The sequence below is a fragment of the Dermacentor silvarum genome, chromosome 1 (assembly GCF_013339745.2).
Source record: "Dermacentor silvarum isolate Dsil-2018 chromosome 1, BIME_Dsil_1.4, whole genome shotgun sequence".
In the NCBI taxonomy this organism is placed as follows: domain Eukaryota; kingdom Metazoa; phylum Arthropoda; class Arachnida; order Ixodida; family Ixodidae; genus Dermacentor; species Dermacentor silvarum.
In genome coordinates this window covers 321,340,859-321,364,968 of record NC_051154.1, presented here as the reverse complement: position 1 = coordinate 321,364,968, position 24,110 = coordinate 321,340,859, and the positions used below count along the sequence as shown (strand labels likewise).

General features: G+C 49.6%; 1 protein-coding gene across 1 annotated transcript in view; it reads left to right on the top strand.

Moving 5' to 3' along the window:
- The window catches only part of LOC119442794 (chondroadherin-like protein), a 45,070-nt gene extending 22,270 nt beyond the window's left edge, over positions 1-22,800 (top strand). Inside the window, exons 2-4 of the mRNA XM_037707823.2 lie at positions 2,091-2,381; positions 19,746-19,897; positions 22,370-22,800. Coding sequence (XP_037563751.2) covers positions 2,091-2,381; positions 19,746-19,897; positions 22,370-22,518 — 592 coding nt within the window. The 3' untranslated portion in view covers positions 22,519-22,800. The remainder of the gene's footprint in view (positions 1-2,090; positions 2,382-19,745; positions 19,898-22,369) is intronic.
- The last annotated feature ends 1,310 nt before the right edge of the window (positions 22,801-24,110 follow it).

The window sequence follows — 24,110 nt, the reverse complement described above, 5'->3', positions numbered from 1 at the left end:
CAGTTGCCATCATTTCCTTGTACTGGCTTTTCTTCAAGTACCATACTCCTGCATAATGTGCTGCCTTTGCTCGTGTATCAACGCTCGGACGCGCCAAATAGGCTTTATAGGTATTTCATGACTCTTTAACGCTTATACTACATGCATGGTCTTCCTCGTGGCTAAACTTCCCTTTTTCCTTCAGTGACGTATGCGACAACCCTGCATGCCTCAGTCAAGAGCGTTCGCTGCATCGACGCAAAGAACTCTGTGGCGCTGACAGCCTTCTGCAGTAACCTACTTTAATTCGGAAATAAAATATTTCTAAAATTTGTTTAGAATTGTATGTTGAAACACTCACACCAACTTGGCCCAGCTTTCTGCCTAAATAATTCCCAAGAGACAGCAATATTGAAATAGATTCGCCAGATTCACTGGCGCCTCTGTGCAAATTTTGTTTGAGTTAGACAGCGGTATATCTGGCACTCCATTCTTAACCTGTCACCGACTATAAAGCGCTGGAGCGCTGTACTAAGAACCACTCATGTGCGTGTGCGTCATATTTAGGAGGCTGCTGGTTCAAGACTCTGGCATGCGCTGACAGTTGTGCTGGCCTCCGCTACTCGTCTAAAGGGGGGAGGCTTGTATTCATTACCTCCTCCTCTAAGCACATTTTGGGCAAAATAGGGTTAATTCTCTCTCTCTTCGGTACTAGTGTTTCTCTCTGTGCTCTTTGGCTTATGCCGATTTTACCAACGATATACACAAGGCGAGCCTCATGTAGAAATCGTGATGTTGCGAGATAAAGGCGTGCCTTCCGATTTCTTGTGCAAGCAATTTCCGCCGCTTGGAGTAATATAGCCCAAGGACTGCAATTACGCTTTCTGCTACAGGCCATATTTAAAAATTCCGTATGGTTAAAAACAACAAAAAAACACTCGATCTGTATGCTAATGTTCAGTAATCAATGCAACAAAGCACATGACGCTGCTTCTTTAAACTTACAAACGTTAAAACTGGAGCGTTTTTGGTCAAATTGAGTCACGGCTAACAATAAAATCGTTCTTGAGGAAACTAGAATTGTTAACAAAAATGAGTGTGTTTAGAAGTTCTGCGTTTTCGGAAAGCTGTCCACGAGGTCTTGCCTCTAGGTCCGTAAAGGGGTTTGGATATCTCCCCTTCCGCAAGTGACCTTCACAAGGGGAGGGGGAGATCCCTTTTGTCATGTGTCACCCCTCGTGAGCGTCTTTCGGGTATAGGGCCCCTGATCCAAAGGCATTGGTAATGGCCGTGAGTCAAGGGTAGCGCCACTCGCAATGCCTTGGTAGTAATGCACGGCTAATTGCCAAGTGAAATCGTTTTCAATCAGCGACACCCACTGAAGGGCGCGAACGCGCGCTGCCACAGAGCACTCCTGTGTCCTAGACGAATGTGGTGGGGATCGTACGTCTGCCACGCAAGTTTTACCGCAATGCAGTAGTGGACAAAGAAAGAAGCCGAATTTTCTGTTTTATCACGGGAAAAAAATGAAGTGCCATCGAAACCAAAAAAGCCAAGGAACATCGCCTGTCTATTAAAGTTATGCAAAGTATCTCGGTATTAATAATAAACATTCTTTCTTACACTTTGAAAGCATCGGGACTGACTGTAAACCAATAGTGCGCGGAGGGAGCTCTTTTTTATCTTGGCTTCTTTTCTAGTAATCTTTCCTTCCTTTACCCCATCCATCCCTATGCAGAGTAGTCAACCGGACAATCAACCTGGTTGACCTCTCTGCCTTTCATTTCTTCTTTTTCCTCTCTCTCTTCCTTACCCTTTACTTTTGCTTTGTTCGTCCTTTATCGAGGGTGACGCTGATAATGAGGAAGTGGTCTGACCAAGAAGGCACGATGACACTCTCGGCGCAGCAGAATGGACGCCAAGGGGTAGACAGCAAGCCCAATCTCGAACAACTTTGCCCCTTCTTGAACTCTTTCAAACTTTTCTCGGGGCATTCAATTGGTTCACTTACGTTTAGTGACAAAGCCCTACTGTTGTGCATTAATTCACGGTGTGCACTCCAGAGGCAACAGCCGGTGATATAAATGACGAGCGTCTTGGTGCCTACGCAGCTACGACAGCACGCTTCCGGCCAGCTGGGAGACGTTACATAAGCTGCCACGCCTCAAGACCCTCGGGCTGGTCAAGATGAGCGGCCTGAGGCTTGGCCGCGACTTTGGCCTCCTGCCACGCACCGTGAGGGGCGTCAGCGTCCTCCACTCGAGCGTTGAGAGCGTCGAGGAGGGCTGGCTCGCCGAGCTGCCCGACCTCGAGTACGTGGTCATCCGAGACTCAAGACTTGCCTTCTTCGCCCGGAGCATGCTCCCCGTGCCTGGGCTCAAGCTGCGAAGCATCGACCTCGAGTGAGTGTGTCTACGTAGTACTTCTCGGCGTTAGATTGAGACATGCTGGCTTACCAACTCAGGGTTGACTTCGTCGCGAGGAGGTGTCTATGCTCTAGGCTACAGCAACAGCAACAACAACAACAAAAAGTTTCTGAAATTGTAGCACAGCGTCATTCGCTTCACTATTTCTTTTTTATCAATCAATCAATCAAACATGTTTGTTTGCAGGAAGAATACAAAATTTCCCTGCGGGAGGCAGAGACTAAAGGCGAGAAAGCATGACGAGATCTTGGACTCCTGATCAACAACACAGTCAAATAGTAATCAACACAGTCTATTAACAACACATTCGGCACATAAGTTCATGCAAAGCTCTTAAGCGCGAGATATCCATAAGCTATGTGGATGTTCACTTCGCTAGGACAATGGCCCGATACAACCTGTCGTGCGTTATTCCGTGTGATGGTAACGTTTAAAATGCCTTTGTCATGATTTACGATTTCTTCGATGATGCTAAGTTACGAGTCCTGTCTCGCTGTCCTGAAGACATATACAACTGGTGAGGTATTTGTTAGGAACAGTTATGTGCTCACTTTTTCAATTTGTGTATCAGACATGACGGCTGTGAAACGTTACACGCGGTAATAACAGCGTCCTGCTATTAGGCGACTTTGCTTCATCTTCCTGTGATAACGTACACTGTAACAACCAGCCATCACTTTTAATGGTCATAATTTTACCTTGTTTAACAAGTCATCGGCTTCATTCAGAATGCCATTTATATCGCCATGAAAAGGAGAGAAGGAGAAAGTCACGAAAAACAATGAAAAAGAAAAAAATTGCTCGTGATATTTACACAATTTGATTGCCTGCCCTTTACACTACATCATGGTGTACGTCTCATAAAATGGTGGCCTGCTGTCATTTTCACGGTTGAATGCCTGGAAATAGAGCTGCGAAGACATTTCCTGTCATTTTCTGCAGTGTATGATAATGTATCGCAGTGACGCAGGTCATGTTTCACATAATCACGCGTGATTCGGTGATCAGGGGTGCTATGCAGCATGCGCCGAGTTTCTCGTTCGCACGAGCTTTACCCGAGTTTGCTCGATGGCAGTCAGTGAACGGAGATAGCAAGAAGCGTGCAAAAACAGCAGGTAAAAAGAAATCTCGAGATAAAGCCGCGTATGATAACATGAGTGCACCCTGAGCAGCCCAGTGCTTCCGCGCTTCAAGCACAGACGACTGCGCAACAAAACGAGCCAGCGCCGCGTATTGTTATCAACGTATTATAAAAATTTAGCAATACCGTCACAGTCCTGCTGTCTATCTGCACAGTTGCCGTGAGCCGCTTGTCACGCCTTTCTCGGGCACGTCAAGGGCGTGCCTCCTCTTTCGGGCATTATCTCTCTATCCTACGTTGAATGCGAACGGGGCACATGCGGTGCGTTCTTGGGCCTACACTTTTCCTCAATCGAATACTTTAATATACAACAAATAAAATAACGAACATTTTATTTCTTAATGTATCGGTTTTTCGTTTTTAATGGTATAAATTTGTGATAACAAACGGAGATCGAGCGAATTATTAAATTTTGCACTTTTTTGCCGTAAGTGGCGACAGTGAGGCGAAAGCTAACAATCGGACACATTCTAGAGTGTCGCACGCACGAGGGAATTCATGCAGTGAGCAGTCGCGAGGGGCGCTGCGGGGCTATGTTCGATAAATTCAGTCATGGCATTGTTGTGTCCATTCCCTTTCTGTTAGGGGAATGGCCACGCAGCGCGGCGGCATGTCTGTTCACCGCAGGTGCTTCACTGAGGCGGCTATTAAGGAGGCCGCTTTACGAACTAAAAACGACACTCTAGCCATAGAGACGGGAGCAAGGGCTGTCGCTGCAAAATGGCTGTGTGGTATTCTAGGGTCCGTAGTGACGCAGCACAGTGAAAATGCACCAGTTTATCTAAGTGGTGAAGCCTCCGCGATGCATTGCGAAGAAAGCGTGCTGCCCATCGACACAATTCATTGCTCGTCATCGCTTGCCCAGTGAAGGTGTCTCCACGCACATGTACGCAGAATTTGAGTATGTTGTGCACTCCAATGTGCTTGCCGATTGCTTCTGCTGCGGAGCTAACAGCAATCGCAGATGGATATCGTAACGACAGCACAGAAATTGCATTTCGGCAGGTGAGGACTCTTGTGTGCAGTTAGGAAATTAAGACGCGGGAAGGTGTTGCAACTGTTTAGTGTGCCGTGCTTGTGATAAAGAAATGACATCGCACTGGCTCTAGAAAAGCGAGCGTTTCTCGACGCTGATCGTGTTTGCGACACTGCGGCTCTGATACATCACCGATGACAGAGCAACCATATCAAACGACAGCTGTGATACGTTGTCGTTGGAAAACACTACGTACTGCTCAGGATCGTCGCCCACCGCGACGCATCCACGCCTTGCAAGCAGCTACAGTGACCTGCCGATAATTATTTGCTGTGTGCTACGTCGCCAGAATGCAGGCAATGAACTGTGTTGTGGGGCCATCACAGCCCAAGAAGATATATGCATAAGCCAGTGAAAGTCGACGCTTTTGTTTTTTGATATAGGTGCTCAGTACATCACCAATGACAGAGCGTTATGCGTGTTTTATTTTGCCGGTCAAGATTGTTAATGTCTCTTAGTTCCGCACCACGTCGCTGTTGCCGAAAAATAAGTTGGGCGTGGCCAAAACGTGGTGGGCGCGCGCACAAGTTACAAAGTTACATGCCTCGCGTGGAGTGTCACCTATGGTTTTGATTGACAGGCGAACTCGTGCGAAACTCGTACATCCAGCGGCAGCAAGTGTCAATATCACCGTCTGGACCCGTTCACCTACATGACCGACGTAGAGTTTCAGCGTCATTTTTGCCTTTCCAAAACGTCAGTGCGCTGGCTGTGTGACGAGTTAGGCGAAGGCCCTCGTTCTTGCCTATGATTTCCGAGCACAGACTGGTGTGACTAGGCTGCGGAGGAAAAGTTCGTGCGAACGCTTCGGCTCTCTCCGGCTTCAAGCGCTGTTCGTCCACCGCGCCCCAGCCACAGGTCATGTCCGGCGCCGTCATCAGAGTACTGGGGCACCTGCGAGCACGTAGCGTTCAACCCGGACCAACCAACCTGCGAAGGCGAAGTGGTCACATTATATAGGAAGACTCAGAATGGACGCCGGGCTGCCTTCCGGTGAAACAGGTGCTGAAAGCAGTTTTCGCAGTTACATGGTATCGCTGCACTGCACGGGCAGAGGGGGAAGGAAGTTACTTCGCCAACACGGACCACCTCAGCCGTCCGAACGACCACCTCTCCAGGAGGGAAATGATTTGGCTCACGTACTACGTCAGCAAAACCATAGACATATGGCTGTTGAAGGAGATGACCAGCGACGTGTTTCCTCTATCGGAGCACGCCATCGCCGACTGGAGGAACTACACCCGTCAGGTCGCCAGGGACAAGCTGCTGGCGCGACCTCCACTCAGTGGCCCCGGGAAGATAGCGCAAATTGACGAGTGCTTTCTTCACGGCGAGCAAAAGTACAATCGAGGCCGCCTGATGACGGGCGACAACTTTCTGCCGAGCCACCAAAATTACGGCGGTGTTAAAGATGGTGGCCCATGGGTCTTCGGCATGTTCTGCGCGACCAGAGGGGTGCTGCGACTTTCAAGGTCGACCGAAGAAAGGCGGCGACACTAGGCGCAATTATTGCAGCCAATGTTCAACCGGGGACCATTAATACTGACAAATTGGCCGCATACAACTGTATTCCAAATTTAGTGGATGCTAATGGGGCTATGTTCAACCGGGGACCATTTATATTGACAAATTGGCCGCATACAACTGTATTCCAATTTTAGTGGATGCTAATGGGGCTATGCATCAATCTGCATTAGGAGACCGTCAACCACAGCGTGCACTTTGTGGACCCCATCACTGGCGTTCACACGCAAAAATAGAAAGTTATTGTAAAAAAAAAGTCAAGCGCCACCTCGTCAGCGGTGGGTACACGGCAACTGCGCCGATGCTGGAGTGCCACCTTGGATAGATGTGGTGGCCGTCAACAGCCCCGTGCGCTGCAAAGACCCTTTCTTGCGTTTGTTAGAAGCCACTGATCGCTCGGGCTACCCAGTAGAAAGATTCTTTCTTTCCTGCGGTTCTTAGAAGCCATCGCTCGGCGCTATCCAGTATGAAGGTGCATCATAAAGTAAAAGAAAATAAAGCGTATTTTTCTGACCCTTGTATGAGTGCTTTCCGGCATTCCTGAGTGCTTACACGGTAAGTGCGTGGCAAACCACTTCTGCGCTAGCCGACGCTCACTTCGTCTCGCAGCCTTACTTTGGCGCGAGCAACGAGCGATCTGTTTAAAGCCTAGTGTGAAAACCAGGCACACCAATCTGTGCTCGGAAATGGGAACGCAAACACGTACCGAGCCGCACCAATTCAATCCAGAGGAAAGAGGAGGAGCAACGAGCGATCTGTTGAAAGCCCAGTGCGAAAACCAAGCGCACACCAATCTGGGCTCGGAAATGCTAGCGTAAGCACGTAGCGAGCCGCGCCAATCCAATCCAGAGGAAATAAAAGAGGGTGAGCTTCCCCTCGTGGTATAACACGAAACGTACTAAACTACGAATTAGTCTAATACACATTCAGTGTACACCTTGTAATCTTTAAAATGCTTATAACCCACGTTAATGTGACTAATAATATTGTACTGAATGAATTTCTTTCATAACTTGCTTGTGCCTGTATTGCACTCGGTGGAACGACAAATAAGTGAAAGAAGGCACGGGCATGCACCGACTGTATCATCACGTGAGCCCCAGTTTGTCGACCACCCATATGGCGACGCCTAAGAGATAGTCACCCAGAGTGAATCTAGATAAACCAATGAAACTGGAGGCGTGTCGACGGACAAACTTGAGTCTTGTTACCATTAGTTCTTTCATCTTGGGGCGTCGCCAGAGGTCGTGAATATCCCGAGTTTCGCCAAACTCGGCGCATCCTGCATAGAACCTCATGTGAAAAAAATTGTGCAGTGTACGAGCACGATGTTTTATCCACGGAGTTTTATCCATGTTGATGCTTGTCTATGTTACGGGCTTGCTACTCCAGCTATTTGAACAATTTTACAGTCAGAAGCTGCGCGATATATGAATAATCCAGCAGAACAGTTACTCAGCAACATTACGCTTCTTATTGCATCAGTTAACAGTTAACAAGAACTTTATTGAAAGGTCCGGAGGAAAAAAATTGGCGTGAGCCGAAGGCACTCCCCGCCCATGACGGAACCGGGAGGTGGTGGCTCTCGGCGACATCGCGGGCCTTCTGAACGGCCTGTCGTTGATGTGTAAAGTCCGCGCTTTGCATATTGCATCAGTGTTTTTTTGTTTTTTTTCTCAAGCGACGCTTGCATACGCTAGCTTGAACCGGCAATGTAATGCTAAAAAAAACCAGCTGCTCTCAGATACAGTGTACTAGAAGGTACACTGTATCTCAGAGCTGCACAGGTGCCTCGTGCTCAGCACGTGCTCGTGCCATTGCTCCCGCGTTTATCGTCGTCTTCTTCCACAGCTGGCAGCGTTGCCGCTATAATTATTCCTGCGTAGAATTCCACTTCTCTTCTGTCGTCCTAATGGGGGAGGCCACGTTTACGGGGGTATGAGCGATTGCTTAAGGGGGTATGAGCCATTCATTGTCTTACGTAACGGACAGATTTAATTTTGAAGAAATTTCATGAAAATCCATCCAGAATGAACGCTCTCGAGAAAGGGCTTCTCGTCAACGTGCCGGTTCTAGCTTGAGGGCTTCCCCCAGGCGAAACATCACCGAATAGCTGCGAACCCCGAGTTGAGGGAGCGCGTTGTTGAGGCCAGACGTCCGCGTCGTCTACCTCTGCAGGAACCATACAACGGCGGCGCACGCCTCGGCAACGCTAGCTCCAACTTCCTCGGTGCGACGGCCAGGTTTCAAGGCGAGTTTCCCAACCGAAACTTCGGAGCCAGCTGCAGGGCGTGTGACTGGTTGTGGTTCGAGCTTCGCTTACCCTTAACTCCTAGACAGGGGAGGGGCTACTCATTTTTAATCAAAAGTACAGCGACTTTAACGCTTCCAGAGAGAAGATTGCCTGTGTAATTACCCCTGCCGATACTATGCTCTACCGTCAGCAATTCTTTAAGACTTGTATGTCTGATGGTCAGTATCAGGGCGCACTGATCCTGCTCGCCTGGGGTGCTATGCAGGATGCGCCGAGTTTGGCGAAACTCGGGAGCTTCACGAGCTCTGGCGATGCCCCAAGGTGAAAGAACTAATGGTAACAAGGCAAAGTTTGTCCGTGGGCACGCCTCCAGTTTCATTGGTTTATCTAGATTCACTCTGGGTGGCGATCTCTTGGGTGTCGCCATATGGGCGGTCGACAAACTGGGGCTCACGTGATGATACAGTCGGTGCATGGTCGTGCCTTCTTTCACTTGTTTGTCGTTGCACTGAGTGCATTACAGGCACAAGCAAGATATAAAATAAATGCATTTATTACAATAATATTAGTCACAATAACGTGGGTTATAAGTACTTTAAAGTTTACAAGACGTAGACTGAATGCGTATTAGACTAATTTGTAGTTTAATACGTTTAGCGTTATACCACGAGGGGACACTCGGCCTCCCTTTTTTTCCTATGGATTGGATTGGCGCGGCTCGCTACGTGCTTGCGCTAGCATTTCTGATCAAAGATTGGTGTGCGCTTGGTTTTCGCACTAGGCTTTGAACAGGTCGCTCGTTGCGCCTTCCCTTTCCTCTGGATTGAATTGGTGCGGCTCGCTACGTCCTTGCGCTGCCATTTCCGAGCACAGATTGGTGTGCGCCTAGTTTTCACACCGGTCTTTCAACGGATCGCTCGTTGCTCGCGCTAAAGCAAGGCTGCGAGACGAAGTGAGCGTCGGCCCTAGTACAGAAGTGGTTTGCGGCGCGCTTAGCGCGTAAGCACGCAGTAATGACGGAAATCAATGGGTCAGAAAACTACGCTTTATTTTCCTTGATTTTGTGATGCACCTTCATACCGGCTAGCGCCGTGCGATGGCTTATAACAACCGCAGGAAAGAGTCTTTACACTGGGTAGCCCGAGCGATCCGTGGCTTCTAACAAACGCAAGAAAGGGTCTTCGCAGCGCACATGGCCGTTGACTGCCACCACGTCCATCTCTCCCCTAACAGTGTCGACAACGGCGTTTAGCCGTTCCGTCACGTAGGCAGCGTTTTGACAGCGGTTGTGTGTGGTCACACAAACAACACACACAACAGTTGTCAACGGCGGCGGCGTTTTGCTCGCGTTCGCACCGAACGCGCGCGGCGTTGGTGATGTGTTTATGAAGGACGTGCCAACCTTTGCCGTACACCCTATGGCAGTGTACCGTAGCGACCATAAGGCCTTGGTCCCTGTGGTCACTAAATAAATGAAAACCACTGGATCATATATATTTCTCATTCTGTAATAGTGAAAACAAACAGTTACACCATCACATCTTAATAGTCATCATTGGAAATACATAATTCCCACCATAGTACAGCTTCACTGGTCTTCCATCTCCACCCCAGTGGAAGGGCTCAGTTTTTTTTTTTGCTTGTAACGCCCGTGAAGGGGTCCACAAAGTTCACGCTGTGGCGGACTGTCTCCCAATGTAGATTGAGCCATTAGCAGATTAAGGCATTAGGAGAAGGGGATGCGTCTGTGAGGTTGTGCTACTGGTTGAACAAGGGGGTCAACAGGGAGGTGCACCGAGGCATATTAGCATTCAATAAATTTGGGATACAGTTGTATGCGGCCAATTCGTCACTATGAATAATGGTCCCCGGTTGAACATTGGCTGCAATAATTGCGCCTAGCGTCGCCGCCTTCCGTCGGTCGACCTTGAAAGTCGCAGCACCCCTCTGGTCGCGCAGAACATGCCGATGACCCATGGGCCACCATCTTTAACACTGCCCTAATTTTTGCGGCTCGGTGGAAAGTTGTCGCCCGACATTAGGCGGCCTCGATTGTACTTTTGCTCGCCGCGAAGAAGGCACTCGTCAATTTGCGCTATCTACCCGGGGCTACCGAGTCGAGGTTGCGCCAGCAGCTCGTTCCTCGCGAACTTACGGGGTAGTTCCTCCAGTCGGCGATGGCGTGCACCGATAGAGGAGACAAGTCGCCGGTCATCTCCTTCAATAGCCATATGTCTACGCTTTGGCTGACGCAGTACATGAGCCAAATCATTTGCCGCCTGGACAGGTGATCGTTCGAACGACCGTGGCGGTCCGTGTTGGCAAAGTAACTTCCTTCGCTGCACGTGCAGTGCAGCGGTACCGTGTTACTGCGACAACTGCTTTCGGCAGCTGTTGCACCGGCAGGCATCCCGGCGTCTAATCTGAGCCTTCCAATATAATGTGACCACTTCGCCTGCGCAGATTGGTTGGTCCGGGTTGAACCCCAGGTGCTCGCAGGTGCCCCAGTACCCCGATGACGACGCCGGACCTGGCCTGGGGCTGGTTCGGTCATGTAGGTTAACGGGTCGAGACGGTCGTAACGACGCTTACTGCCGCTGGATGCGATGACACAAGATGCTGCTGCCGCCGCCATGTTCCCGAGTTCAACTCGAGGGGGGTTTCGCGATATACGAGTTTAGCACGAGTTCGCCTGTCAATCAAAGCCGTAGGTCACGCCCCACACGAGCCATGTAACTCTTGTGCGCGCCCACCACGGTTGGGTCACGCCCAGGGGCGTAGCCAGAAATTTTTTTCGGGGGGGGGGGGGGTTCACCGGCCCGACCGGGGGGGGGGGCAAGTTTCTGCTTGCCTCTAGGTCACGTGATCGATAATAAATGTCGGTAGTTTAAGCACACTCTATACATGTATATCAAAGATATGGGACCCCCCCCCCCTCGCGTGTGCGTGTGCTTGTGAAGAAATTAAGTAAAAAGTAAAGTAAGCCCAGTAAATACATTAAGTACGACAGATACAGTGGGCGTTTGGAGCACCGGTCTCTCATCGTGCCACTGAATGGACCAGTCTTCGAAAACGCATCATTGAGACGACCCGTGCGATCGGAGAAGACATCATTAATTGTTAATTTCCGTTAAGCGTAGATGGCGTCGTCCTCGTCGGGGCGAAGTGCGTTTCACAAGTCAAGGACGGCTATACGCGTGAAAATGCACGTGTGACCAGGCTATACCTACTCCCATAGCAATAGCTTGATCGCTGCGGCTTTGCGCTAGAAAACTTAAATACGCGCAAAAACACGTAAGGCTTTTTTTTTTCGAAGCTTTCGTCGCCCTGCTCCCTCATACGAGAGGGTTGCATTTCCTGCGGCAAGTGCATGGGCCGCTGTGTCTTCCGCTGTGTGCGAGCGTGCAGCCGTCATTTGCCTTTACGTCAACAGATTCAGAGTTGTACAGAATATTTCACCGCACAGCATAGATATGGCATGTGTACGCATTTTAAGTAGTGCGTGCAACTCATTTCTGCTTCACTTTCGCCGGTGCAAACAGGAAGCGGCTTTGTACCTCACAGAATCTCGACTGATTGGTGTACTAGTGATGCAGGAATGAACTCCGGTATTGTTCAGTACATAGTGCACATAATCAATTTCTCAGGACGCGTGAACTCCGACTAGAACTGTCAGCGCCTGCAACAAGAGTTTACTTACGCTGTACTGCGCACAGCAGTAATTCATGCTTGTCGGCTGTCTGTTTCGTGCATTCTATTGCGAGTCGGTGGAATTTCACTGCTGTCATCAACCCCTACGTGTGTACATTGCTGGTTTGGGATTCCACAACTGAAACAGCAACTACCAGCCTTCCGTAATTGCTGGTTTGTGATTCAACAACACAACGGTAATTACCAGCCTTCCGTAGGGGCGCAATCGCAAACAAGAGACGTTTCTCGCGCAGACTAAGCCTACGTTCACACTTGGGAAGCGGCAAGCGGGCGGAAAGGCCAAAGCGGCCGGAAAATGTTTTCCGCGCCTGTCCAAGTTGTTCACATTTGTTTTGCTACCGCCGCGGCCGCCGCTGCCGTTTTCGTCCAGATCCATCTCGCCTGCGTACGTTTGTCGGCGTGGTGGCGCTCATTATTGCATTATGTCGAGCATACCGGTATGTTCATTCTTTGACCCACGTACCGTCATCAAAAGTGATCATTTTACGCAACTTCGCGTGTCATCTGCGACCTTCGGTAAATTCCTCGTTGGCGTTCCGTAATTCTCCGTACACGGGCGCGGTAGCGCTGAGTCACAGGTTGGTGCCTAGGCGTGAGAATATTTCTTTAATAGCTTTTATTTACAAGTTGTAATAACATTTCATCATTTCGTATTGTCGGCGCCTCCAGGACACCAAAGGGGCAACGGGAACACCACAGCTAAAACCCGGGCTGGCCCTTGTGTTGGGGCTCGCCAAAGCCTGCGCGTCCTACGTGAGACCTACGCTCCCAATCTATCTTCGCGACGAGAAAAGCACCCCGCGACTTCTGCAACATACCGTACACGTGCGAGGAGAATTATGGAGCGCCAACGAGGAATATTCTGCCTAACTATTGTCTGCCGTGGAAGTGGAAGAAGAAATGGCTTTTATACTTCTACCTACTTGTTTTCTAGAAATGGACAATGAATAAACGGAAGACGCGGACACCTCGGAAACGGCGGTGGTGGGTTAGTCTGGCTTTGCAAAATCGCGAGAAGTTGGGTCACGCCAAGGCTTCGTTGCCGCACCTCCGGTCGCGCGACGTTGAATACTATCGCGAGTATTGCTGACAGTACGTTTTAGTGCCACTCTTATCGTAGAGCTAGGGCTCGTTCTTGATCGCGTCGATCAGCATTACAGCCTACACTTCTGGTGCCATGTTCAATTTTACGACCGGTTGTTTACATGCTAGTGTAGCTTGCAGTGAAGCAGAACGACTTTCCGCCGCGTTTCCGCTTCGCCATGGCGAAAAAATCGGCCCGAGACTGATTTGGCTCGCAGCCTGTTTTTCTGCCTGTTTTGCCGCCAAGGCGGGCGGATTTTTGCAAGATTTTGCCGCTTCCTACAGCTTCGAGACCAAGTGTGAACGTAGCCTAAGATCCTGCGCGAGCGCGGCCTAACCGGCACCTGAAGGGAAGTGGCGGAAATGTATACCGGAGATTTCGACCACCTGGGGTCTTTAACGTGCACCTAAATCTAAGTAAACGGGCCTCGAGCGTTTTCGCCATCATCTAAAATGCGGCTGCCGCATTTGTTGCTTCATTTGTTGCACATTTGTTGCTTCAGAATGCGGCCGCCACATTCTCGCCCAAAACTTCACAGTGTGTCAAAGCCTTGACAAACACCGTGACAGTTTTTTCCATATGCAGACATGATTCGCTGTAAATTACCAACCAAACGGAAGCGCCCAGGAATGAAATTGTGATAGTAGCACCGGTTTCATGAATTATGTCAGCGCGAAGCGACGAAAACAAAGGGCGGGTAAGTGGGGGGGGGGGCGGAAAACATTTCGGGGGGGGGGGGGTTTCCACCCCCCCAACCCCCCCCCGCCCCCCTGGCTACGCCACTGGTCACGCCCAACTTATTTTTCGGCAACAGCGACGTGGTGCGGAACTGAGAGACATTAACAAGACATTAACCGGCGAAATAAAACACGCATAACGCACGGTCATTGGTGATGTACTGAGCACCACTATAAAAAAACAAGAGCGTCGACTTTCACAGGCTTATGCATATATCTTCTTGGGCAGTGACGGCCCCAATTGCCTGCATTCTGGCGACGTAGCACGCAGCAAATAATTATCGGCAGGTCACTGTAGCTGCTTGCAAGGCGTGGTTGCGTAGCGGTGGGTGACGATCCTGAGCAGTGCGTAGTATTTTCCAACGACAACGTATCGCAGCTTTCATTTATGATGGCTGCTCTGTCATCAGTGAGGTATCGGAGCCGCATTGTCACAAACATAGTCACCGGTCAGCGCAAACATACCCAGTGCGATGGCATTTCTTCATCTCAAGCACGGCACACTAAACAATTGCAACACCTTCCTGCGTTCAAAGTCTAGTTTCCTAACTGTACACAAGAGCCCTCACCCGCAAAAATGTGATTGCTGTGCTCTCGTTACGATATCCATCTGCGATCGCGGTTAGCTCAGCAGCAGATGCAATCGGAAAGCACATTGGAGTGAACAACACACTCAAATTCTGCGTACATGCGCACGGAGACACCTTCACTGGGCAAGCGGTGACAAGCGATGAATTGTGTCGCTGGGCAGCACGCTCTTCTTCGCATTGCATAGCGGAGACTTAGCGCGCGCAGATAAACTGGGCCGGTATTTTGTAGCGATGCCTTTAATGTAATAATGCCTTTTCACGCTTATCGTGCTTTGTCAGTGGTCGGAGGTACGGTCCGCTCGCATTATCAACGGGATCAGCCGGCAGTGAGTGTTGGATGATAAGACTAGAGCAGAATAAGTCCTAATGCCTTGCTACACTATCACGGCCCTGGTGCATTTTTACTGTGCTGCGTCACTACGGACCCTACGATACCGCACAGCAATTTTGCAGCGACAACCGTTGCCCCCGTCTCTATGGCTAGAGTATCGTTTCAGTTGGTAAAACGGCGGCCTTAATAGTCGCCTCAGTTAAAGCACCTGCGGTGAACAGCCATGCCGCCGCGCTGCGTTGCCATTCCCTTAATATACAGGGAATGGATAGATCATTGTCATGACTGACTTTATGCGTCATTATCGCATCGACTTTATCGAGAATAGCACTGCAGCGCTCCTGGCGATTGCTCACCGTATGAACTCCCTCGTGCGTGCGACCCTCAAGAATGTATCCGCTTGAAAGCTTTCGCCCATTGTCGCCACTCGCGGCAAAAAAGTGCTAAATTTAATCATTCACTCGATGGCCGTTTGTCATCACAAATTTATGGCATTCAAAACGAAAAATCAATACTTTAAGAAATAAAATGTTTGTTATTGTATTTGTTGTATATCCATGTATTCGATTGAGGGAAAGTGTAGGTGCAAGAATGCACCCCATGTGCCCTAATCGCATTCGATTGAGGATAGAAAGATAATGCCCGAAAGAGGAGGCACGCCCTAGACGCGCCCGAGAAAAGCGTGGCAAGCGGCTCACGGCAACTGTGCAGATAGACGGCGGGACTGTGATGGTATTGCTAAATTGCGATAATACGTTGATAACAATACGTGACGCTGGCGGGTTTTGTTGCGCAGTCCTCTGTGCTTGAAGCGCGGAAGCACTGTGCTGCGCAGGGCGCGCTCATGTTGTCATACGCGCTTTATCTCGACATTTATTTTTGCCCGCTGTTATTGCACATACCTTGCTATCTCCGTTCACTGACTGCCATCGAGCAAACTCGGGTGAAAGTCGCGCGAACGAGAAACTCGGCACATCCTGCATAGCACCCCTGGTCAGAAGTAGGGCGTGCAGTGTGCTGGTGCACAGCAGTTTTCTTTCGTGATCTGTGGGCCAGAATTCTCAGCGCTCGTAGGTCTCAGCCCTCTTCTGTCGGTGACTGCGGGAGCAGGCGAACAAACGGCCCTGGTAGCGCTGAGCCTGTTCTTATCGCCTGCTTGCCGTCAGCGTTCACTAACACGGGGTAAAGAAAACCTAAGAGGGAACATCATGCGACAACCTTGAAGCCCGACCCCCCCCCCCCCTCTCTCCAAAAAAAGAAAGAAAGGTGGAGAATCTAACCGCATTCTGGGAATACTACCATAAGCGCGGGATCGTGTGACACGCGAGGCAGGCGGCGTGCCGCACGCCCGGACTCGGTGCGCACTTGTTGCAGGAGCTCATGCGGGTTCCACTTTTCTTTGTTGGTTTACGTACTCCGTTTAGGTAAAATTCACAGTGTGCGAAGCGCGAAACAGCAAGTGTAAAGGATTAAGGAGGAGGGAGCGGCTGATGATCGAAGGGAATATCACGAACCCCCGATATCTCTAGCGAGCACAGTTCAAGTGAAATAAAGTGTTTGTTTTGTTACTAGCCCCAGCTGGCTCAGGCCTTCTGCGAAAGGTTCGCGGCACGCAGCTTCTATATTGAACTAGTGCGCATCAGCAATGAAATATGCTTAATTTGTTGAAGAGCTTGCCACCGCACGTGAGGTTTTCTTCTCCCCCCCCCCCCCCCCCCTCGCTTCAGGACCGTTTTTCTTTCCCGGCCTTATCACAGTGCTGACCTGTTTGGACAAAATCAGGCATATTATGTCAATCCTTACGTTCTTGTGTTAATTGCGGCTAGCTCAACAGTGACAGTAAAGCCCGACCCACATTGAGCGCCTTTCTTGCAAGAATTAAACTGGCGAATGGCCGCGCGCGGCGCCCGCCCGGCGGCCGGCGGCTGTTCGCCGTCGATTATGATGGGCTAGATATGTTCGCAAGAGGTCAACCGCTCGCCGGAAGCGACGAATGAAGGCTGTCAGCGCGGACCAGTCAGGGCACGGTCGTGTCCGCTTTCCTGCCGCAGCATTTGAATCGGCTAGCCAGCCAAAGAGCATAGAGCGAACATGGCGACAAAAGCTGTTCGCATTGCGTACAATGATAGACTGATCACAGCTGTCCAGGCGCGACCGATATGGCTTAGTTGCAAAATACAGGGGCGCTATAACGTAAAATGATTCCAAAGTGTTTTGAATCCACACTGCTGACGTCAAATTTACGTAACCACCGACGCAAGCATCAGGCGGTGACCCGCAGCGTTGTCTGAACAACCCAATCAAACACTCTCCTTGTTTATAGGAGGTCACCTGTGTAGTTGTGTTCGCTTTCAAAACCAATAACATTGTCTACACTCAGCGGCTTTTCTTATCCAATTGGCTGACAAGAGACGAGGAGCACGCTCTAATGGAGAGGGTTTTGATGGGGCCGAGCCAGCACAGTGAAAATAGCTAACCACATGAAGAGGCTTGTGCCAGCTTCTCCGATTGGTCCGCTTCGCCTTACTTAGCTTGCGGTGGCTGGTCGAAAATCGCGGCGGCGTGCAACGTAAGGATAAGAATGCCGCTAAAACGGATCCTCAGCAAGGAAGAGTTGTCAGAGCGATGTCGTATGCATGCCGAAAGGGCTCGATAACGTTTTACTGCCACGCAAAAAGGTTTATCATGCAAAAATAAATACATGCTCACCGACAGATGCGAGTAGCGAGGGCCTGAGCGATCGGCGGGCAGCCAGCTTCTATTCCCTTTCGGCTATACAGAAATATTTTCCGTTTTGTTCGGCATGTTACTGCATTTTTTTCGCGTGCACGTCAGCTTGACGTGGTGAGTTTTCGCGGTTTGGTGAGGTTTCGGGACAGACAGGCGAAGTGGGCGTAGCCAGAAAACATTGGACCAATAGCAGAGGGCTAATAGTGAAAAGGCTTCGAATCAGGAATGATTATTTTTTGTGTGCGGTTTAAGCATGCATAATCAGTCTGTACACGTTATATCAGATGGGGAGCTATCGCGGTTTTCATGACGTCGCGTGACAGACAGGCGAAGTTTGGAGTAGCCCGAAAATGTTTTGACCAATCGTGGAGGCTGATTGCAGAAATTGGAATCAAAACAGTTTGGAATCATTTTACGTTATAGCACCCCTGGTTGAGTTGCAGATACAAAACTATTTTTTTCACTGCATCTTACTGCGAATGGAATGACACTTGTTAAGTTCGACGACCTTTACTTGGATATTTTATTTGTATACATGGAGAATAACTAGGGGGTATTACAGAAACGTTTCCATATGTGTGTATAGGCCCGGGGAGTGCCGCGCGATATCGGCTAGCAAGATAGGCCTTTTAGAGCGGGGTGGCGGGCGTCGCTGAGCCGATGGTCATGGACCACATGTGCAGGATGTTTCAAAGCGTCAACCGCGGCAAACGGGTGCCGACAAACGCTTCACTTGCCGATCGTCACTGTTGCGCCCCCGGTGTCGGGGGAGCAGGACAAAAGATAAAAGGGCACGCGCCGGCAGCGCTCCTTGTGAGGCTAATGGGCAGATGGGAGTCGCGTCGCTCAGGTTGTCTTCGTCGCGTAGAGCAGGCCGCCGCCTGTGTTCAAGCAATTACACGGCGCATCCTCTAGTTTGCAGCTTGCTCGAGTGCATGGGCCGGGTAACAAGCGGATTCAAAATGGAAGGGAAATTCGTTTCCTGGCTTTTGTTGGTGTACTTTGTTGTTGCTGTTTGTTGTTACTGGTTTCTTTATTTTGATTTGTTCGTGTTTGCTTTGAAGTGAAGCTACAATGTAAGTATTGGCCAGAGGAAAACGGGAAAGAGCGAAATGAACCAATAGGAGTGACTGAAAGAAAACTGTTGGGCTGATTTGAGATAACCATTGATTCGTGACAGTTGTGTGCTTGTAAAACTGCTTGTGATTGTTAGAGTTGTCCGGCCTACAATGCCGAGGGGCGGAGAAGAAAATTCTTGTGTGAACCGAATGGCTGAAAACGGGGAATTCGGCCATGTTTTAGGGGAGGGCGATGGGATAGCGATGAGAGAGCTGGAGTCGATGACTCCGCAAGCTGTTGCCGAAATGTACATATGTAAATAAACCTGTACGTACAGAAGAGTTGTCGCGAGCCGTGTATGCAACGTGTAGCCTGACAACGAACGGAAGATTGAGGGCTCGGAGCCCGGATCAACAAAGGTGCCATCAGGAGCGACAGACCAGCAACAGCCTGAACACGAACAGCGGTACTCCACCACGAAAACAAACTACACTGTTTCTAGCAACACTGAAATCGTAGCGGCGGCGGCCGCCTGTTGTTCGCCGCATGTGGGTGCAGCAAGGCGGCGGCCCGCTGGCATTCCGCCGCGCTGGTGCGGGTTGCGCAAAGTTCGCTGTGAAAGTTCGCCCTATGTGGGCCGGGCTTAAAGCAGCCGTTTCCAACTTGTGCCCATTTTTATCTCTTGTCCTGCCTCATTTTAACGCGTGTTCCATTTGTGTTGCGCGCCATGAATGCCTATCGAATGGCTCAGTTCAATACACTGTTTTCGAGCGAGAGTGATATCTCACCTTCCCTCGCGAGGATTTTTTGGGAACAAAAGGCGTCATGTTTCCCTGGATGGGTGTTAACATCGCATCAATTGGCCCTCATTCCCCTTCCTGTAGCAACGTTGCGCGGCTGCTGAACAAAATTAACGATTCACGCTTCATTGCGTGTATACAGTGAATGTGAATTTTTCTTCTCACCTGTCAGTCGCCTCTTCCCCTTCCATAGTGCAGGATAGCCAACCGCGCTCACCCTAGTTAACTTTCCTGCCTTACCCTTATCACCTTTCTCTCTCTCTTTTGAACTATACGTGCAACGTACGAGTTTTAGATGTTTTGTTACCTAAATGACAGTGACGCGTTTCTCTTTCGCTCCAAGCTACAACGAGTTGAATGCCATTCCGGATGGTTTCGGCGAGGGCTTTCCGGCCCTGGCGTTCCTCGACCTGGAGGGAAACAAGATCGCCACCATCGAGGAGCACGAACTCGGCGGTGTGCTCAATGACACCGGGACTGTTGTCCTGCTTGGAAGTAAGTATCGACGAGGGGGTGCCACCTATGTGAAGTGAAGAGACGGGGACCAGAAATTGCGCAATTTCGGGCAGCTCCATGATGTGAAACAACGACCCCTACCCGTTGGAATGATATCAGCATATGACGTGCACTGCCATAGTTTGCATGTACCAGGAAGAAGGCTGATGCTTGAATGGTCGCACACGAAAATGCTTAACATGCCACGACAAGATAACAATGCGAACGTGCAGGAGCAAGAAAAATGCGAAAATGCAGTAATTAAAATGGAATAAATAAAGAAAATTAAAATAAGGACTGGACTAATTAGGTTCAGTTAGGTAAGCATGCCGCGCCGTCATGCTAGCGGTAGCGACCGCGTATCGATAACAGCGGGATGCATGATGGCCATCTGCATAGATCAGTGTGCATGTCCCCGAATCACGGCTGGTCGAAACTAATCCGAAGCCTTATACTATTGGTCTTCTCCTTCTCCAGGTGAAGCTTTTTGGATGCAGAACCATGTCACTTACGAATGATTATTTGGAACGTTCGTGCTGATGTTTTTTTTTTAAACCCACATCACATGGGACGATTGCTTCCGACAGCAGGTGATCGCAACACCTTTTCAGAACACGAGAAAAAAACTTTGCTTTCTTAGAGAACGCCTTATTTTTTTCCCTTTTGCCACTTCATAAGCGTCGAAGGATACGTGCCCGCCTAGGACGAGCATCGAAGAGACACATGAGGGCGGCGCCATGTGCTATTGAGCCCCTGTGCACCCTTGGTATCATTGAAAGCACTCACCTGCGATTGAGTTAATGAACTGGTGATGATAGACACCCGAATAGCCCTTGAAGATCATTCGGTTTTTTTACGCCTTTCTTAGAACGCGTCCCGCTGTGCGATAAGCAAATGCACAAAGCGGCTGTCCTCGGGCATAACAACGCTTACCATATAGACCGCTGCTAGCATGCCAAGAAGGCAGAAGTTGCTCCTCTCTTTGGGTGTTCTGGCCGGCACCTACTATATATGTGAAAGGCCTATAGCCTTCTATAGCAAGGCATGCAAGTTAATATGAGCTACATGTCGTGATGGATATGCGCGCGCTCTGGGTGTGTGAGGCGCTCATAGATGACGCCATCTCTGTGCGAGTGGCGCCGGCCGGCGGTTTCCGCGGCAGTGTAACTTGAAACCGGTGTACCCGGAGTGAACTCCCTCCCGTGCGCGTGGGTGTGCGTGGGAGGAAGGGCAGAACAGGGACGGCTACGCACCGAGCGAGACGCCGCATTCCAGTCTCCCCGTCTTACTTTTACCTAAATAAACGTTGTTTTCGTTAAAGTAAATGCTGTTCCAGTTTCCCACTATCTCCGAAAAGCGTATTTAACAAATATTTTAAACAATGAATTCGATATAAAAATTGAAAAAAAATTTGACCTAATTCAACTCACGATGACTGTCGGCGGTAATATGCGATTAACATTCGAGCAATGTATGATGAGAGGGATGATGACGTCATGATGAGACTCAGATCACGAAGCTGAAATGACGATGATTGAACGACCACGACGGCATCACTTTGGCGGTGCCGCAACGAATGCATGACGACCGTATGATGACGATGGTATAAAGACGACGGCATGGTGATAGCCGGATGATGAAGCCGTGAGAACGATGGCATAACGACCACAAGCACACACCTAGTGCTTTTGGTCTGGCGTAGAAGGCGTGACGACAACGTCATGGCGAGACCCAGATCAAGGAGCTGGATTGACAGGCTGGTGATTGCTTGGGCCACGGGGTCAGGGTAAGAAGATAGATAGATAGATAGATAGATAGATAGATACGCTGGAAACTCGAGAAGCAGGCAAAGGATGCTAATCGCATTAAACATGCAGAAAGCGTTCCGAATCTACACTGTGTCTTCCACGCGATAATGACGTCGTAAGAGTGGTTTCACAGCTGTAAAGATCCTGCGAGAACACGGCCATTCCTGAAGGCTCCCTACATTGCAGTCAAATGGCGCCACAACGCGCCTTCGTTTCCATGTAACATCGGCAGCTTCGCTTGCGCGGCGCCTCAGAGCACACTTCCTCTATTGTAGCTCACTGTAGCTGGAACGTAACAAATGATACGAACTCTCTTGCACTGGCGTCATGATCCCCTTTCCATTTTCTGCATTTATGGTCTACTCACAGTACTAAATAAACTTTAGTTGTATGTCAGCGCCTCGTCGTTTGTGCTCTTCACATTTTAGCCCCGTCTTTCGCGCTGTTGTAACTTCTTAATCTGCGTAGTGTTGCTGCTGTTTGCTTTGTTGTTGGTGTTTTTCTTTTTTAGGGCGACCACTTGACTTGAAGTCGCCTACACAAATGTGTACGTACACCGGGACCGCATAGGCTAATATTGTATTTTCAAAGAGGGTGTTTGTCTTGTGTTAAAAACCAAAATCAAATAAACCAGTAATAAACTTGCTCTTTCCGAACAACGCAGACAACCGCCTCCACTGCGACTGCAAGCTGGCCCACCTTCGACGCCACTCGGACCGGCGGCTGCGCGCCCGCTGCCACTCTCCGGACAAACTGCGAGGACGCAGCGTGCAGAGCCTCACGGACGCAGAGCTGACTTGCCCAAGGCTCTAACGCGGGCAACGCGCGCACGTGTCGAACTCGATGCCTTGATTGTTGCCCTTTTTCAGCAGCACGTCTCTGAAAGTAAATCTGCTCTGTCTGCTTGATCCAACCAGGTTTTCCTCTCGAGTTCTCTTATTGCATAAAATCTCACGCTCGCCTCATTGTGGTGCTTCCGTCATGTACTTGGATGCAAATCGTAGATACTTCGGCAATCCTCGGACGTTGACCGGCTTGTGTATGCTTCACTGATAAGAACTAGTAGAATACAACATTACCCTCACAAATTCCAACCTGTCATTTCCGCTACCTGGAGTTTGATATTTCCGAATTTTGATTTAAGTGCGAGAAACAACGGAATGTCCACAGTAATAATTTCAATACGCTGGAGCGACCTTTCAGTTGTGCTCAGTTTAGCGAACCAATTAGTAAATTTTTAAGTTGTGCAGAAATAATTGTTGCGTTGTAATAAAGAATAATAGTTTTAAAATCGAAGCAGTTCTTTGCAAACCTCGCCGGGTTTCGTGACCGCGGCGGCGGCCTGGCTGTCCCCTTGCCGAATAGCTGAACCACTCACAAAGAATTACGCGCACCGAGAGGACCGCTGGGCTCCTTGCACCACCACCAGATGGCGTTCGCCTCCACGCATCCGCGGCAGTGGGAGCGCCGGCCACGCGGGGGGCAAGAAAAAAAAGAACCAGAAATATCGCCTTCGCGCATCTGCGGCCGCATGGTAATGACGAAGTGTGTGTGTGTGTGTGTGTGTGTGTGTGTGTGTGTGTGTGTGTGTGTGTGTGTGTGTGTGTGTGTACTCGTGTTTCGACTCTTTATGCACCCACATAATGCTTCGCTGTATATAGAACCCAACTCGTTGAATCTGCTGCGTTTTTTATGGTATGAACTCGACATCGCCAGAAATATAGGCGAACAACTTGCTCCAATTTTCCTCTAAATGGATTGACATTTGGGCTTTGTTGGGCAGAAATCTTATCCTTTTAGAGCGATAGCTCTGCTGCTCCAGGTACAAACCCCAAAAATGCCTGGTTCCGTAAATCTGACCTTCAAGCTAAACCCACCCGCTGCTGCAATCCACCACCACCACATTTAAGCTCAGCCAAGGTCAAACTGGGACTTACTCCTCCTACCGGCGGCTGCTGCATAGGGCGCGTGGGCGCCCATACCTTGAAAGCGATCTGCGATGTGGACAAAGTGCGGGGTCGCGCAGGCCTCATTTTCAAAGTGCCCTGCGATGTGTAGTAAGTGCGCCGAGCAGTGGCGTAGCCAGAAATTTTGTTCGGGAGGAAGGGGGGGGGGGGCTCACGTTGCAGCGCAGCCCCCTCATAGAATTTGTCGAGAGAACAAATACATGAATAATAACTGCATTGCCAATGCCATTGTATAATAGATGATGCAAACGAATTATTGACCGCTACACACTGTCACGAACAATATAAATTCTTCATAACAGAATATATTAGCATGTCACAGAACTTGTGGCAGAAATAACTGATATCAATGCTTCCCGGTTTCTTTTGTATATTTCATAAGTAAAGAGAATATCACACGAACTTTAGAACTATATCAGCTCAAAACTAGCAAAGCAG